General features: G+C 39.1%; 1 protein-coding gene across 1 annotated transcript in view; it reads left to right on the forward strand.

Moving 5' to 3' along the window:
* The window catches only part of MYO18B (myosin XVIIIB), a 602,318-nt gene that overhangs the window by 221,692 nt on the left and 362,054 nt on the right, over positions 1 to 18,572 (forward strand). The window contains exons 21-22 of the mRNA XM_056518071.1: positions 4,537 to 4,747; positions 14,552 to 14,661. Coding sequence (XP_056374046.1) covers positions 4,537 to 4,747; positions 14,552 to 14,661 — 321 coding nt within the window. The remainder of the gene's footprint in view (positions 1 to 4,536; positions 4,748 to 14,551; positions 14,662 to 18,572) is intronic.

Here is an 18,572-nt window from a genome sequence, read left to right on the forward strand (position 1 = left end):
GCGGATGGGTGAAAAGCAAGGGGTGCAGATCTTGACAGAAAAGGTAACGCTTTGTGTTAGATAATAGAAAAAGAGCAATGATAGCATTCACCATGGTGGCTAAAAAGCGAGACTTTAATGGACTTAATTAAAATCCATGTACCATGTAGCTAGGGAGGGAGTCTGTGGTCAGCATAATGCTGATTGACTGGCAGAGAGGGGACACCCGTTTCGCTGTCTGCCGTTGTGGACAGGGTGCGCATATGGACGTCGACGGCGGTGGGTAGGTTAGTAGTTACGGTGGGGGAGTTTGTGATCTAAATCCCCTGCCAGTGGCTGGGAATTTGGATTTTTCCGCATCCCCCCCCCCCCCCCCCCAATAGCTCCCTAAGGCAGCCGCTTTGGTTGCCTTAGGTTAGCGCTGGCCCTGTTTTTAGGGGTACAGGTATGTTTACTTGTATACGATCTGCTGCATAGTTTCTGCTGTGAATTAGGTACATGTGAACGTTCTATGAAGAGAGCTACATTTTTAAAAACAAGGGATAGATAAATAAAACTGCCTGTGCCAAAACTGTGCATTGTATAAAAAATACAGAGCTGTAGATAGCTCCTTTTGCGCCCGAGGCAAGAACAAAAGATTGCTCCCCTCCCCCATTTGGACTCGGGGCACCCCTCAGAAAAAAAAATGTTTGCAGGCCACCCCTACCGAATTATTTTTTTAATATGTCTCTTATGTAGATTACAGTACGCTTTTATGCAGCAACTCACAAATGACATATTCACTCATCAGAGTCATTCTCTTTTTTTTTCTTCCCTATCTGGCCCAGGACATCATAATAATCAGTTCCAGCCAAAACTCTTCAGGGCAGAACCTGCAACACAAACATATTAGGTTCTGCACTTTTCAAGCATTATCCTCCCTTTTTCCCCACAAATGACTCCAGCCTCCTCCAAACACAATGCCACCAGCTTTCCCACAACGCACAAGGGGGGAGATTTATCAAAGCCTGTGCAGAGGAAAAGTTGGCCAATTGCCCATATCAACCAATCAGCTTGCTTCTTTCATTTTTAACAAGGAATCTGCAAAATGAAATAAGCAATCTGATTGGTTGATATGGGCAACTTTTTCTTTGCACAGGTTTTGATAAATCTCCCCCAATATTTCCAGCCTCACTCATATGCCTCCATCCCACCCCCCCCACAAGCACACACAATGCCTCCTGCCTTACTCATGTTCCTCAAGCCTTCCCCACACACAACGCCTCCTGCCTGACCCACACACAATGCCTCCAACCTTACCCCACGCAGTGACAGAGGGGGCTACATGGGAGACAGGGGTGTAGAGGGGTGTACATGGGTGACAAAGGGGCATACAGGGGTGACAGAGGGGTGTACGGGGTAACCGTGGGGTTTACAGGGGTGACAGAAGGGTGTAGAGGGGTGTACAGTATAACATAGGGGTGGCCATGGGGTTACAGAGAGGTTACGAGGGGTGACAGAGAGGTGTAGAGGAGGGAAAGAAAGGTGGGGGTGCACTACCTGAAGATGAGTAGGCCTCTGTCAGGCTGCCCCTGCTCCTTCCTTCTAACCATATCATTCTGCTGAGGGACCAGGGAGAATCCAGAGTCCAGAGCTGATCCACAGGAGAGGGAGGATACACGAGGATTGGAGCTGCAGCATCACCCGTCCCAGCACTGCACACAGACTTCCCTCCCGCCTGGCCTGCACGCCTGTGACTAACAGGTGCACAGGCCTGGGCAGGAAAATCTAAAAATGTTAGCGCCATATTTCCCACCAGAGTGTCCTGGCACCCCGATTTGGGAATCAATGCCTCAGTGTAATGTGTGCTGGACTCCCTGGGGAAGCAGGTGCAGCGGCCAGAGCCAATGCAGCCCTGGCCGCTGCGCCCCCTTGCAACAGCGCACCTGAGGCGGCTGCCTCACTCGCCTCATGGGTGCTACAGCCCTGAAAAAATAGAGCTGTCAGGATCTAGTTTATACAAAATAGAGGTGTATCGGAGATCAAAAGTTCTTTATGTTAAACATATATACTGAAACAATACCTTTAAAATAGTAGAATGCCAAAAACTAAAACAGAGATACAACACTGTGACAGCAGAGACAATTAATGGAGGTTCACATAACCAAAGGTAAGTGTAATACCAATACACAAAGGTGTGTAATACACCATAAAGTTGCCTGACCCAAAGTTGAAGCAAACAAAAATAAAATGCTCAGAAACTAAATAACAATAAGAGAAATTACCAAAGGAATACATGAGACACAAACAAATAAATGAGAATAATAAAGGTACAATTTACCAAGTGGAATGAAGTGATGTGGTGAACCTTCACTACCCATCATTTTATGCCTACTGGCTTTGTTAGATAAGCCCCTTTTTGTGTATATTCTACATGTGTATGATCAATGACCTCGGGGGTGCTTTGTTTTAAAAGATTTCGTTTATAACAGGACAGAACAATGAGACAGTCTCTGTACTGTTAAATGGGGGTACTCCCGTGGAAAACTTTTTTTTTAATTAACTGGTGCCAGAAAGTTAAACAGATTTGTAAATGACTTCTATTAAAAAATCTTAACCTTTCCAGTACTTTTTAGGGTCTGTATACTACAGAGGAAATGGTTTTCTTTTTGGAACACAGAGCTCTCTGCGGACATCATGACCACAGTGCTCACTGCTGACATCTCTGGCCATTTTAGGAACTGTCCAAAGCAGCATATGTTTGCAATGGGGATTTTCTCCTACAGTCTCCTACAGTTCTTAAAATGGACAGAGATGTCAGCAGAGAGCACTGTGGTCATGATGTCAGCAGAGAGCTCTGTGTTCCAAAAAGAAAACCATTTCCTCTGTAGTATTCAGCAGCTAATAAGTACTGGAAGGATTAAGATTTTTAATAGAAGTAATTTATACATCTGTTAAACTTTCTGGCACCAGTTGATTTAAAAAAAAAAAAAAAAGTTTTCCCCTTTAAAACAAACGGATCCTGACTGAAACATGTGAACTGGACCCATTAAAAATCTTTGGATCTGTTAATAGATCCATATTAAAAACAATAAATTAAACCAAACAGAATAGACGAACATGATGTGAGTAGACCCTTATCCCCACACTATTTCTAAAAACAATGCCATTCATGAAGGATACAACATCTCCCTCTGATATAACTGTAATCTAACAATAATCAGAGATGCCCAATTTGTTGAGGATCTTGAACCTGATGAATCGATTTTCCCATCTCATCACATTAACAAACACTTTGGGGAGATTTATTAAAACCTGTCCAGAGGAACCAATCAGATCTCTTAATTTACTTTAGAAAAGGCCTATGAAGAATGTTAGAAGCAATCTGATTGGTTGCTATGGGCAACTCAGCAACTTTTCCGCTGGACAGGTTTTGATAAATCTCCCCTTAGAGATTCTTTCCTCCATTGATTCTCGAAGATGTGAATAAAACCTCTTTGTAGCAAATCTCAAATCTTTGAAAACAATGCTTTCATGTCAAGTAGTGTTATGACTCCACAACAGATTGTGAAATATTACTGATAGGGGTCCCGATATATTTGTTTTCATAGATTCTGTATCAGTTACAGTACTTGTTTTCTATAATGTTTTGTCTTTATAGGGACTTTTGGACACATATACAGGGGTCAAGTCCTGGGAAAAAAAGCATAGGAACTCACCCAAGATTTCCACTTAAAGGGGTACTCTGCCCCAGACATCTTATCCTCAATCCAAAGGACAGGGGATAAGATGTCTGATCGCGGGGGTCCCACCGCTGGGAACCCCCACAATCTCTGCTGCAGCACTCTAGACATCCGGTGCACGGAGCGAAGTTCGCTCCGTGCCAGATGACTGGCAATGCTGGGCAAAGGATCGTGACATCACGGTCACGCCCCGCTCATGATGTCACAGCCATGCCCCCTCAATGCAAGTCTATGGGGGGGCACGTGACATTACAAGCCTCCGGCGCTGAACCCAATGCGGGGTGAAGCACGGAGATCGCAGGGATCCCCGGCAGCAGGACCCCGCGATCAGACATCTTATCCCCTATCCTTTGGATAGGGGATAAGATGTCTAGGGGTGGAGTACCCCTTTAAGGGCTGACTCGGCAGGAATCCTGCTAATGGGAACAGTTGAGAAAAAGTACAGGGGGTCCCATGCGTTCCTGCAGGACTTAAGTCCTATCTATCTATCTATGTATATATATATATATATATATATATATATATACAGATGATATACCGTAGGCGGCTGCATGACAACCCAAAAACTATTTCTTCATGCAGCATTTATGGCTTTTGTTTTTACATTTCAGATAATCCTTTCCTTTTATTTTTACTTTCATACGTTTGTACTGCCTGTCTACATAAAAGTGGTACTTCTGCATTGAAGTTTTCATTGTATAATCTAGGGAAAGTGACGCATATATTAAAAAAAAGAGATACAAAGCTGTTTCATGTGTTCTGGATGTCAGGAGAACATGTATTGGCAGAAAATGATCTTACACAATTTGATTTCTGCTTCCCTTGTTTGCCCCAGGACGCTCTGATGAATTTGCTAAAACGGTCCCAGATACATTTTGTACACTGTTTGGTCCCCAGACTGGGAATGGATGGCACAGAATGCAAAAGCTCACAACTTTGCAGAGGAACAGCAGGAGATCCAATTAATGCTGCTATTGATGTCCCCACTGTAAGAATTCAGCTTGCAGGAGCTCAGCTATTAGATGCTATGCGTCTCTGCAGGATAGGTAAGAGACTCATGTATTTATTGGACAATGTAAGCTGCTTTTAAATGGTGCATATATTTTGTGTACACAGAGCGTTTTACGTTATTTTCATTTTCTTTTCTAATGGTTGTTTGCTAGGTTAAATGTTCTATACAATCTCTTTGGGATGTACTTGGTAAAGGAAAAAAATGAGAAAGAGGGATTAGAATGCAAGGGCTTGCACACATTCGCAAAAATCAGTTACATGGATTCATAGATTGTTACTAAACAAAACTAGGTGGTCGTGCAAATAAAATAAAGGAAAATGCTAAATTAAGCGCACTTCCCAATGAAGTAGCATGTATTTAGAACAGATGTTTAATAAATACTTACTAAAATGACTAATTTCTGTAAATTATACAGAATATGCTATAACTGTTATGCAGTATGGATATATAGATACATTGTAAGACTGCTTTTTAATTCAGTGCCTTCTCTCCATTTCTAAGAAATGGAGCATTTCCCCCAAAAAAATTTGAAATGAGCAGCATCCAATAAACATACAAAATGTTGACTACATTTTGACTCAACTAGGGGACCAAGCTTTCCACAGCAACAGTTTAGGCTTCATATTGACTTCTTTAGCTTTCTAGTGCTGGTAACAGGCAGTCAAGATTTTTTACAAATTATAAAAACAAAGGTCCGACCTTAGAGTAAGGATGTAAAGACAAAAAGAACCAGAGATCTCATTGATCTGGCTATCTCGGCCCAAACACAATAATGTGATCACCAGCATTCAGTAACAGAAAACTTGTTAAGAAAAGTTTCTTATCGACCCCAGTATACAATAGCAATGACAGACACAACAATAATAACTGTAAGTTTTTTATTACACGCTGCTGTCAATAACATTTCTACAGGTGTCTGTTTTGTGAAAAGTGTTTGTCAGGTATATGAGGAAAGCGCTAAAAATAACTTAAACTCAAGCTGTCTTAGAAAGAAATTGTCGATGTAGATTTACTTTTTGGGATTAAATGTAGTGTATAACTAGCAGTATTGTTATTCCCTTCCAGCTTTATCAAAAATTCTCCACTGCTACTTCTTCTGCTCACCAAATTCTGCTAGTGTTTTGGCAAACACCTTACCGTTTCAGCTATTTCTGCTCAGGAAGGCTGTTTGCCAAAATGCGTCCTGTATAACCTTATGTGTATCACTGAAATAAACAAGATTTCAAGCAGAATTTGGTGAGTGCTGGGACCTTTTCTTTATTCAGATTATCAGACAAATTTTTTGGCTTTATAGACCAGTGATTGGCTGAAACAGTCTGATGTAGGGATGAAATGTCATTGCTAGAGGTGATCCTGAAAAAATCCTTTATCAGTAGCTTTAACCAACTAATTAACTAAATGAGTGACAGGATAAGGGGTAACAATCTGATTGCTGGGAGACTCACTGCTGAGACCCTCTGCAATCTCCAAAATGGGTACCTGCATCTTCCGTTAGAATGGAGCAGCAGGTCTCACATGTGCACCACCATTCTATTCTTCTCTATGGAAGCTGCAAGAGACAGGGAGAGTGAAATACTAATGCCTCATTAAATATATTGAGACAGTGCTTTTTTTAGTAGTTATGCAGTGGTTTAAATGGTACTATCATAGGTTAAGTGATAGTATCATAGACTGGTTTTACCATAGGTTGAGTTATAGTACCACAGACTAGTTGGACCATAGATTATGTGGTAGAACCATAGACTGGTTGTATAATAGGTTAAAGGGGTTATTCACCATAAGGTGATTTTAGTACATACCTGCCAGACAGTAATGGACATGCTCAGGAAGGATCCGTGCTTCTCTTGGGGTTAAATGGCTGTGTCCTCAGATTACCATAATGCTGTGGCTATCTTTTTGTGAACTGGCTATTTTCTGTTTGAGTTTGTTCTCACAAACTACAAGTCCCATAATACTTTGTAAGTGTGAAGCAATTTATCTTTCTCCCACACATGAGCCATTGAAACACACCTGTGCTCCCTTCAATGCAATAGACCAGTGTTTTCTGACCAGGGTATCTCCAGCTGTAGCAAATTCTTGCAGAATGATCTCCCACCCAGCGGTCGCTCAACCCATTGAAGCAAAGGCAGGCTCCCTCTGAACACCTTACTAGTGATGTAATGCCTCGGGCCACACTGCAACCTTGAAAAACCTAAAACAACAAATTTTTATATGCTATAAAAAAAAGAATGTTCAGGTATAAGTCACAGAAGAATTGAGAGACCACCATGAAACACAGGTACAGACACTATATTATGAACTACACTAGCTTTACCACCCCTGTAGCATAGTCAAATAAAGAAAAATCCCTGAATACCCCTTAAAGTGGTAGAACCAAAGACTGGTTGTACCATAGGTTAAGTGGAAGAACCATAGACTGGTTGTACCATCGAAGAGGTATCTTTCAGACTATGTCAGACTTCCGTTAGACAGTGGAATTAAGTTGCATTCGCTCATCAAATTTGTGCCCTCAAAGCAGCAATCACTGGAGAAAATTAAGAGCAGCTAAGACAATATTCCAAATTCCAAATTTGGCATACAAAAAGTTGTAAGCCATACAAAAAGTTGTATCGACAATCTTGCTATTAAAAAATAACTTTTGTTTGGAAAATAAAATACATGGTAAAAGTAGTTTTTATTAGAAATATTACTGTTTAACAAAGAAATCTGTCTTCTTTTTCTTTGTAATTGCTTAATATCTGTAAGACAACCTGTATTTTAATGGGCTGTAGAGGCATTATCTTATTGATGGAGATCATTATACATTCATTCATTCATTAATTAATTAATTCAACCAACCAACCACATGAATACCCTGTGTAGCACAGGAGAGCTCAGCATAAGGCTAAGTTTCCACTTGTTTTTTTTTTCCTGCATTTTTTATGTGAAAAAAATGCCAGAAAAAACGCTAGTGCAATTTCTTGTGTCTGATGTTTTTTCTGTCATTTTTGCATTTGAGTGTAAATTGTATTTTTGGCCCTTTTGGCATTTTTTTTTCAAAATTTGTTGGGTACCAAAAAACAAAATAAAACAAACAAAAAAAAAAATGATGCATTAGTGATGGGAAAAATGTATTTAACGAAATCTATATTTTTTATAACGAAATTTTATTTAATTTTCCAATAGGAATCAATTAATGTGGACGTGCAGGGCATTAAACATGTAGCTGCGATCGTCCATAATATAGCAGAGATGTGTAGCGGCTCCATACAGCGCTCGCATCTCTGCACTATACTCCGGGCTGGCCAGTGATGTGAATAGGAATTCACATCACTCATTCATATTTTCCACCCAGAGTGGGGATTGGCCGGATGGTGGAAAATATGAATGGTGAGTGGCTGGCTGGAGTTAAGAGCAGAAATGCGAGCGCAGAAGAAAGCCGTTCCGCATCTCAGGGATGAAGGATGATCACAGCGGGTGTCAGGAGTGACACCTGCTGTGATCTGTCCTTAACTGCAGGTACTACCGCTTCCAACATGGAGCACACTCTGCTCCATGCTGGGAACTGTAGTACTTGCATTAATAGACAGATCGCAGTGAGTGTCACTCCTGACACCCACTGTGATCCTCCTGTATAATGTATAGATGCGGGCGGCCAGCCGCTCTTCTATGGTCCCCTGCACTGACGTATATATACACCTATTCATATTGCCCACAGAGAGTTGTGATTGGCTGGAGCCATCTGGCCAATCACAGCTCTCTGCGGGAAATATGAATAGGTGTATATAGATGGCAGTGCAGGGGTCCATAGAAGAGCGTACAGCCGCATCTATACATTACACAGGAGGATCGCAACGGGTGTCAGAAGTGACACGGGCGATCTGTCAATTAGTACAGGTACTACTACTCCCATCATGGAACAGTGTGTTCCATGTTGGGAGTAATAGTACTACCTAAAAAATGTTTTTTTTTTTAAAGTGAAAAAAACACACACACTACATTTTTATTATTGTCGGCTACATTTTTAGTGCCCTGCCCGCCCATATAAATTGATCCCTGTTTAAAAATGTATAAACATTTTGTTATAATAAAGATAAATTTAGTTAAATACAATTTTTTCCATCACTACTGCATTTTTAAAGTATTTTTTTTAATGGTACCCTACTAAATTTTATTAAAAAAGGAATAAAAACCACCTGCAAAAACACCAAAGTTAAAACCCACATGTTTGTTTTTCTTGGTGTTTTTTTTACTCCCATAGACTTCTATAGGAGAAAAACACTATGATTTCAGGGAACAAAATGCCATAGGCTCAACATGCTGCAACTTTGCAATACCACCAAGGAGCTTAAAAACTCCAAAAAAGAGTTAAAAAAAAAAAAAACGCCAAAAGGATAAAAAAAAAACGGCAAACTGAAAAACGCAAAATAGAAAAAAAAGGAATTTTGCGATTTCTCATTGATTTACATCTGGCCGCAGCAGCCCCCCCCCCCCCCCCCAAAAAAAAAAAAAGCCACGCAGCAGAATTGGCCTTTTTCTTGGAGTTTTTCCCCAAAAATATAAAACAAGTGGAAACTTAGCCTTAGAATCATATCTATCAGTGCTAATTTTGTAATTCTATGCAAATATTTTTTTTTTTTTGTATTGGATGTTTTCATTACTGCACATAAAAGTATGGTAACTCATTTCCAGATTTTGTGGCTACAATGTGAAACATTTTGAAATGCAGCCGTGTGCACCAAGAGAGCACGATAAAATGTTGGCGTACAATATTGGTGCAACTTAAGCCCCTTTTAAGTGAAAAAGAATGAAAGTTTCACTCACCACGAACACTGCAAAGTATTTTTAAATTCAAAATGTATTCCATGTTGCAGACAAAGGTTACAAGTCACGCAGTGGAGGGAAGGGGGAGAACAGACATCAGCTCCGGGGAGCTGAAAAAGAACAGCTACGAATAATTTCGCAGAAAAGACTGCTAGTTCACGCGTGAACAAGCAGTCTTTTCTGCGAAACGATTTGTAGCTGTTCTTTTTCAGCTCCCCGAAGGTGATGTCTGTTCTCCCCCTTCCCTCCACTGCGTGACTGCAGTGTGACTGCAGTGTTCGTGGTGAGTGCAACTTTCATTCTTTTTCACTTGATTCATTGTGCTGTATTTCTGGACTGTTAGCACCTCCACATAACTGCTTGTACCTTTGGCCCTGACATGTACACAAGACCCTGGATTACACTCGTTTATTAACTATTTCTTCTTAGCTCAGTAGTGCTGGTTGGCTTGACTCTGTACACAAGTTAAGCCCCTTTTACACTGCCGTTGCTCACCGTCAAGATTGGCCATCAAAGTCTCTTTTTTTTTCCTGACTTTAATGGCCGTTCTAATGACGGGGAGCAACAGGCAACAAAGGTTCCCGGTGGCTCACATTCACTATTATGGGGGCCGCCAGGTGCCGTTATGAATAGCAGGAGAAAAAGACGGCACAATCAGTAATATTTCTCCCGCTATTCTGGCCTTCTCTCCCAACGGCCGTCACACTGCCGTGTACAGGCAGTGTGAAAGAAGCCAAAGCCTATAGTTGGGTTAAAAGCTTAGACAAGTCTAAAGAGCTGCCAAATTTATCATATGGCATAATCCATTGTGGTAAAAAAGTCTGAAATTTGTATGCTTTTTGAACATATTTTGATCAGCAAAAATATCGCCTTTTTGTTCTGTATTTTAAGCTGTTGTTTTTATGGGGCTGCCTGCAGAAATAGGTTAAGTTTAAAATCTATTTTTAGACAGGATATATTTTGGGCCATAAACAGGCCAAAATAATGTCCCATATTACATGCCAAAGTATGTGCTCAAATACTTCCATATTTTTTAAATGTAAATTACTGATACTTTATTTTACGACTTTAATAATTTCATCTGTAAAATTAATATGGATGTACAAACAGCTGTTTTACAACTGAATTAATAGAATTTAATGGCAAATAATGGTTGGTTTTGGAGATGTTTTTGGACATAAAATTGACAATTATGGGGTAAAGAATGGCCCATAAAACTGCCCAGATTACTGTATGTGTACTTAAATTCCCATTTGTGATCATTTATCCATTCAATACCTGAGAATAGTAATGGCCAAAACGTATTCCTTGTCATCAATGTTAATGTTTCCACCTGCTGCGTTTTCTGTGCATCATCGCCAATATATCTTGTTGTTCCCTTTAGGCCGCTTTCATATGAACGTATTTTGCAAAGGACATAAATGTGCATCATGGTGCACTGGTACTTAGTGCACTATGATGTACATTTACGCCATTCACATGAAGCAGCTTGTACCTCACCGCTAATGATCAACCCGTTGGAAGCCAGGATCAATGCCAATCACAGCATCTAAAGGCTGTAATGACAAGTACCAAACTATGTACTGACTCATCACTCCCCCTCCTCCCTGCATTGCTCCTCCCAGGCCACCATGTTAAAATGGAGGCCGAAGTCCCCCTCCATAACGCCGTGGCACTGGATTGTCACTTTAGTAATAGAGTCTGGTCATGCTAGACTTTATTAGCAGAGAGTCCATAGCGCTGAACAGTGAAAGCAATCTATTGACTGCTAGTGCTTGTCCCTTATTGGGACTATTAAAAATATATTAAAAGTATTTAAAAAAACTGCCCTCCCTAATAAAAATTAAAATCTCTTCACTTCTCCCATTTCACAAAAAGTAAAAAAAAATCCCAACTGCTGAGTTCGTCCCTGAATTCAGCAGTGGCAGATGTAAATGTGAACGTGGCCTAACCTGCATATTTCATTTCATAAGAAAATGTCTAGCCCATTAATGTCTATTTACACCATCTATCTACCATTACCCCATCCTGTCGGAGAATTTTGTATTCATACTTACTACCATTACCACATCTCGTAGTATTATTTTCCATAATTTTACTGTACAGATACTAAAATAGCTCGTAGTTTGAGTTTGGCACAAGGGAGTGATTATGTCTACTGAAAACAAAATAAGAAAGGTTTTTGCTACAATTCCAATAAAGCTGTTATATATGTCCCCTCAGTTGTCTCTACTGTAAATACATTTAGCTTTGATAGTCTCTCCTGTGGAGAGTCTCTCCTCTCATGTTCTTTATTTTTGAGAACTAATACCTAAAACCATTGTTTGGTAGAGATGTAAAATAATATGTTCTTCTTTAAATGCCCCTAAAATGACAATATTGTTTGCTAGGCAGCAGAATTGTATTGCATGGAGCTTTGTAGAATAGCAGTGCTCCTCTTTTTGTCCTACGATGTTAATGTAAATACATGATAATTGATTATTGCATATACTTAATATGAGCAGTGTCACACTTCTGACAAGCTGTTTATAAATACCTGCATACCGTGCAAGAAAATATATTGCTAATGTCTTAATGATGGTTCCTGATAATGACATGGACTGAAGATGTGATTGCTGCATAAGACAAATTATAGAACTAGCCCATTAGAATGAAGAACATAATGACTTCTGAGGAATTAATGATGTTAACAAATAGCTGCTAGGAAGTTTTAGGTGAAATTGCTACATCCATTCTGTCTATTTAAAAAAAAAAAAAAAAGGAATTCACTTGACAGCAAACATTAACATTTTCTTTAGGGCTGGTAACTAGTTCACCAAATGTAGGCAGCTTTTAGTCTGATTTTGCATATCAGATGATAATGATACTATTGTGTCCATTGTCTTAATTGGGTTATCCCCTAATTATAATGTGTCATCAACAGGACATAAACAGGATACATTAAACATTTAATTTTCAACAAGTAAATGGGGCAGTGGTTGAGCACATGTGATGTCACTTCATTCACTTGGAATAAAAGGAGCCTCCATTTCTATAATCAGTAGGGGTCCCAGCAGTGGACCCCCGCTAATCATATACTTATCAATAGAAACAAACAAACTCTTCTGGTTCTGGCTTAACTAGTTCTGTCCGATCCTATATTTCACCAATAGCCAAAAAAATGAGTATAACGCTGTCTAAGACCTCTTAAAGCCCTGTATAACACGTGTGTCACCTTGGGGTGTGTTCTTTTACTTCTGAGGTGTTTTTACTGCAAATTTGGTTTCAAAGTTATGTCAAAATGTGGAATAAAAACATGCTGCAGGTTGAATAAAAACATACTACACTAGCTGATTTATTTATTTTTTTTAAATGTCCAATAAGTATCCATTTTTGTAGGCCGATTCCTGCCAATTTTCATATACACTGAGGTATAGAAGCGAGCAATGGCTTTTTCCAAGTGTCCAAAAATTATTCCTGTTTAGGAGTAGCAACAGGTTTTGTGCCTGGAAATTTAAATGGCAATGGCATTTTACAAGCTGTGAAAACTGATTCCCATTTTGGGAGGTAGCAACAGGATAGACATCCTAGAAAGTGCACAAAAGTGACACAAAATCCTTTATGTATGGTTTTTTCACAATTAGTGTAATACAAAAAAAACTCATATTTAAAGTCCAATGAAAGCAGATTATACACTGACAGATCATATACAGAACACTCTTCTCATTGCTGATTTACTACAATTATTATGTATGTATGGTCCTATTCCTATCTGTGTTTGCTGCTTAGTGTCCCTCACAGAGATCTTCACCTAATAACTGCTATCTGTATGTGCGTAGGATTTTATATTGGCTTTGTCATCACCACTGGACTGCCTCCTGATTGGCTGGAATAGCTGTTTAAAAGGCATTATGGGATTCCCTGTAATGTAATCTTTCCTCATTCTCCTTTCTGCCATGGGGCTGATGTTATTTTAACTGGTTTTGCTGAACCCAACCGCCTGAAGTTTTAGTTCTAGACCAACTGAACCTTTAACAAAGTTCTGACTGAAGTCGGGTTCTACCAGGTTCTACCACGTTCAGTTCACTTATCTCTACTTATCACCCATCATGTGGATAGGTTATTATCTTGGGGTTACACCCCTAAGGCCTCATGTACATGACTTTAATATAACTGTGTTTTAAATTTCAAGTGAACAAATTGTAAAGCGAAACCCATACAAGTCTATGAGATCATACCATATGTTTATATTGAAGCTTTTTCTATATGGTTTGTGCCATGACATTAAATGTCTTATCAGGGTAAATGTATACCTAGACTCAAAGCACAACCACAGTATTTTATGTAAGTGCAATAAACAAAATCCAAGGCAGCACATCCAGATGAAGAAGCCCTTTTTTATTCACCTAATGGAAAGTTTTAGTACCACCACCTTTCTCAATTGTGTCCCAAAATGTTGCATGATGTGAATTAAATAGTCTTCCTGGATTTTGTTTGTTCTACTTGTACTCACTTTAGGATCTTGCCCAGGGAGGTGTATACCCTACTCTTTAATATATATTTTTCTGCATTCATGTGCTGCTGGTAACTACTTTGCATTTGACATTTATTGGCTAAATGGTCAAAGAAAATTCTCATGTAGATTCAGAAGCCACCAGCTATCACTAAAATCTACATATTCCATTAATAAAAGCATTATTCAGACTTTTTTTTACAAGCCTCCCCTACATTTCAGCATATTTTCTATAATTTAGCATTACATGGAAAGTGGTCATCATTTAATCTGCCCTATGCACAATATAGATAAGGACCAATGGTATGTTGACATGCTTGGGGAACAGTAGGGCATAAATCCAAACCACTGGAACATCTCAAACATTGCTCATAAAACATCCCAGTAAAGTTTGTGGTGGCTTTTCTTAGCCTTGCTGTATTTATTGGCTATGAATTGTCTCTTTTAAAATTACACTTCCAATTCCATAATACAAAGCTATGTAATAAAATGTGTTAAAGACAATACATGTGAAAGTCAGTATATGCTGTTTTGTGTTTATAGGTTATACTGATCGTATGGGTCTAACAGAGTTTCGACTTCGCTTTCAAGTGCTGGCATCACAAGTTATGAAGAAGTATATGTCCACATATGAACCTGTGGATGAGAGAAAGGTATAAAAAACAAACTATTGAATCAGTATGTTTCAGCCTACAATATATACATTGGAAACACTGAATTGTAAACTAGAGCAAGGAAAGATATAGCAATTTCAATGTTCTGTCAAGAATAAAAAAAAAAAAAACATTATTTAAAGTCTAATACTAGGCAAAAATAATCGAACATTCAGCTTTTGTTACCATTTTCTAACTTTTCTTGGGTAAAGGGGTATTTCTATCAAGCTGATAGGTGGGGGTCTGACTGCCCCCTTTAATGTATATTGTAGCCCCGAATAAATTGTATGCTTGGCTAGTGTTTCATTCATTCTCTATGGAGCGTCAAGCTCACTGCTCGGCAATGTTTGGTAGGCTCATTAAAAATCATTGGTGCACTCCACTCATTCGGGGTACAATTTTCCTTTCCTTTCTTATGGCCATCGGATCCCCATCAATTAACCTTAAGAGGCCTTTAGAGTTTTTTTTACAAACTTTTATTATAATATGACAATAGAGAAAAGCTATGAAAAGCCATTTAGGGTCAGCCTAGAAAATCCATAGACTCATACAGAATCAACGGTGTTTGCTGCCAAGCAATAGCCTGAAGGTATTGAAGCTGATGTGTAGGCGACAGCTTTTTGTAGGAATTACTCATTAAGAAATGTGTAGGATTCCCTACTAAGTAATTACATTGGGAATCTCTAATTTTAAATTTAGTTTTTTTGTTATTGTGCCATTAACTATAAAGGTTTTGCTGATAGGGATATATTGTGTTTTACTGTAAGTCTATTTAACAGATTTTTTTTCAACTACAACGAAAACACTGTTGGGTCAATGCTGTAGGATTGCTCTAGTAGGCTATGCATGGTCGACTCTAGGATTCATGCAGGTGTAGGAAGGCTCCTGACAGTTTCCAAATGATATAGCGCAGTAATGCTCATAGTTGTTTATGGGGTCACACTATACACCTACTGTGATTTCCTCTGAAGACAAACAGAGGCCTCTTCTATATACAGAATTGATTAGAAAAAAAAACATTTGATTTTATTAGGAAATTATTAATATATCTGCTGTAGAGCTCCACGAAGGAATGTTCATGATTTTGTAGTACAGATCCATCTATGTGCTGCTTTAGAGGCTCTAGTGTGTTTTTGATGCCTTACCATATTATACCTCTTACGATATCATGCGGACCACAGCTGAGAAGCTTGTGCGTAAGAAGCTCTGGGAATAGCTGTGTACATATAGATCAAGGTACACCGCACAACTTGTTTATGGCATTAATTCTCCATTGCTCACCGGAGTCCTGCGAGAATATGAGGCTATATATTCCCTCACTTATATTATATTCTCCAGTTATAGGATAATTCAATGGTGATGGTATCAGAATAGCGCTATCTAATTTCCCGGATTATTATTTCAATATTAATAAAATGAAGGTTTATCGTATAATAGCATCATAATATAGATGATGTTCTTTCCTTTCACATCCCATATATAAGTCATTTCATGGTGCAGTATTTCTCAGCTGGATAAAAGTATTGCAAATATCATTTATCATTTAATATTGGTATTTTATAGTGGATATTCTTGTAAGCAATTATTTTTTTTATCTGTTTCCAAAAGGGTCCTGTACGTGCGTTAATCTTTCACACTTTTCATTGAGAATGTGAAATATAGAAGCAAACACCCAGCAAGAAACAGAGCAGATGAAAAGACTATTCATTGCGTCCCATGAATAATTTAGGTGGAGAATAGAGGAGAAAAGCAGTCATCCCATGAAATGAGAGATTTAACATGCAAGCTCCTGTAGTTCTGAGCAGAATAAATACGGGAGAAGGGATTTAGTGTTCTGTCGGAGGAATATCGCTGTTGTAACAGAACAGCAATTCCTGCTGCTTGACATCAATATTGAAATATATATTACTATCGATGGCAGCTTCAGCATATGTGTTCAGTGATATTGCCTCTTCTAATATGTCTAACTGCACTCTGGATATATCAAGCTATGAAAATGTCCCTTCTTGGGATAGTTAATGTACTAAATGTGAGACTGTTTTAGCAGTTCTTTAGAATGATGGCTTAAGTCCTCCTTTGCATAGTGATGGTGATGGCTCCATAGGAGACAGTGATCGGCATTCATTTATGATTTACAGAGCTAAACTTACTCATTACGAGAGAGGAAGTTGGGTTTTATTGCAAAAGTGCCCTATATCGTATCCTTCTATAGGTTAAATAAAGTGCTTTCCCTTTATTTAGCTTTAGTTTCAGAGATGCATTTTATTCGTATGTCTGGACTCTGCAGCCAAGCTTCAATGTGATTTAACATTTATATAGAATTAATGCCAAGCGGGCAGTTAATCTTTTCAGGAAGACTACAGAGAGACTGAACAGGGTAATAGGAATGACTTATAGTAGACATATACAGCAGGTCGGAGTTAAGGGTATGTCTTTGAATGAATGAATGAACAGTTGTCACAGATACACTTTGCTTGTGCAGAATGTTTTATAATTTACAAGGAGTTTCACATAGTGTGTTTGCAGACAATGTAGATTCACGATTTTATTAGCCATTATTCTGCCATGACAATTAGAGATGGCAAATCTTTAAAAATTCTATTCTCCATTGATTCTCCATAATGCAAATCACTTTGATTCACTGAAAGTCTTCAACCTGTTGATTTTATTATCTCCAAAGGCAATAAATCCTGTTTTGCTATACAATTCATTACAACAATAGTGGTTGTCATAGAGATTTTACTGCCCAGATAAATTATAACAACAGCTTAAGAAGCTACATAGCAGCTTATTTGCTTAATATCAATTAATGACAATAAAAGGTTGCAGATAGCTACATACAGCCTTACATACAGCAGAGGCCTTTTAAGAAGAAGCAAAACCCATTTAATAGCCATAAGAAGGCTTTTTTCGGTAACCAAGCAATAAATAGAGTTACAGTGTTCAACTTGCTATGTAAAGTTATAATTTAGCATGAATTAGCTACATAGTAAGAATAGTATATAGAAGTTACATAGTTAGAAGAATAGATCTACTGGGAATATATCTACTGGACAGGACATATAATATGTGTTGTAAGCAAGTAACAGGTAAAATGGTGGATGGGAGGTTCTTGCCTCAGTGACTTAAGACTGGAGTTTGGGTCCGGGTTTTGGGAGTGACTGAAGATTCTGGACATAAAGCCACTCCAATACTCCAGTTCAGTGGTATGTTGCGGTACTGAGCCTGATTTTACAAGTGTGTGACCAGGGCAAGAGAGCAGCAAAGATCAGATGCTCTGAAGCAGATCAGCTTGTCTGTGGTATGTTGGATACTGATACACTGCACTTTGGAGTTTGGTGTGACATTATGACCAATTTGCTCTTTTTCCTCCTTTTTTTTTTTTTTTAGTTAAGTTACAATACACACAAAGGGAGGAAAAAAGCAAATTGAACATAATGTCACACCAAACTCCAAAAATGGGATAGACAAAATTATTGGCACCCTTAACATAATATTTGGTTGTATACCCTTTGGAAAAAATAACGGAAATCAGTCGCTTCCTATAACCATCAATAAGCTTCTTACACCTCTCAGCCGGAATGTTGGTGTAACGCCAAGCGCTCCGAGTCCCGCTGCCTCCCGGAGCGCTTGTGGCGTCCCCCAGTATGCAGCACTTCAGTCCTGCTCCTCTGTCACTGGTGGGGACACGATCCGTGGGACCGTACGTGCCGCTCACGGATCGCGTCCCACGTCACTCACCGCACACCTAGGGCGCGCGCCGGCTTACTAAGATTTAAAGGGCCAGTGCACCATTATTGGTGCCTGGCCCAATCTGTGTAACACAAAAACCCACTCCCCCTTCCTGTCCTTGCCGGATCTTGTTGCCCTAGTGACCTGAGAAAGCGTTCTGTGTGTTCCCTAGCCTGTGT

Source organism: Hyla sarda, chromosome 1 (assembly GCF_029499605.1).
Source record: "Hyla sarda isolate aHylSar1 chromosome 1, aHylSar1.hap1, whole genome shotgun sequence".
Taxonomy (NCBI): domain Eukaryota; kingdom Metazoa; phylum Chordata; class Amphibia; order Anura; family Hylidae; genus Hyla; species Hyla sarda.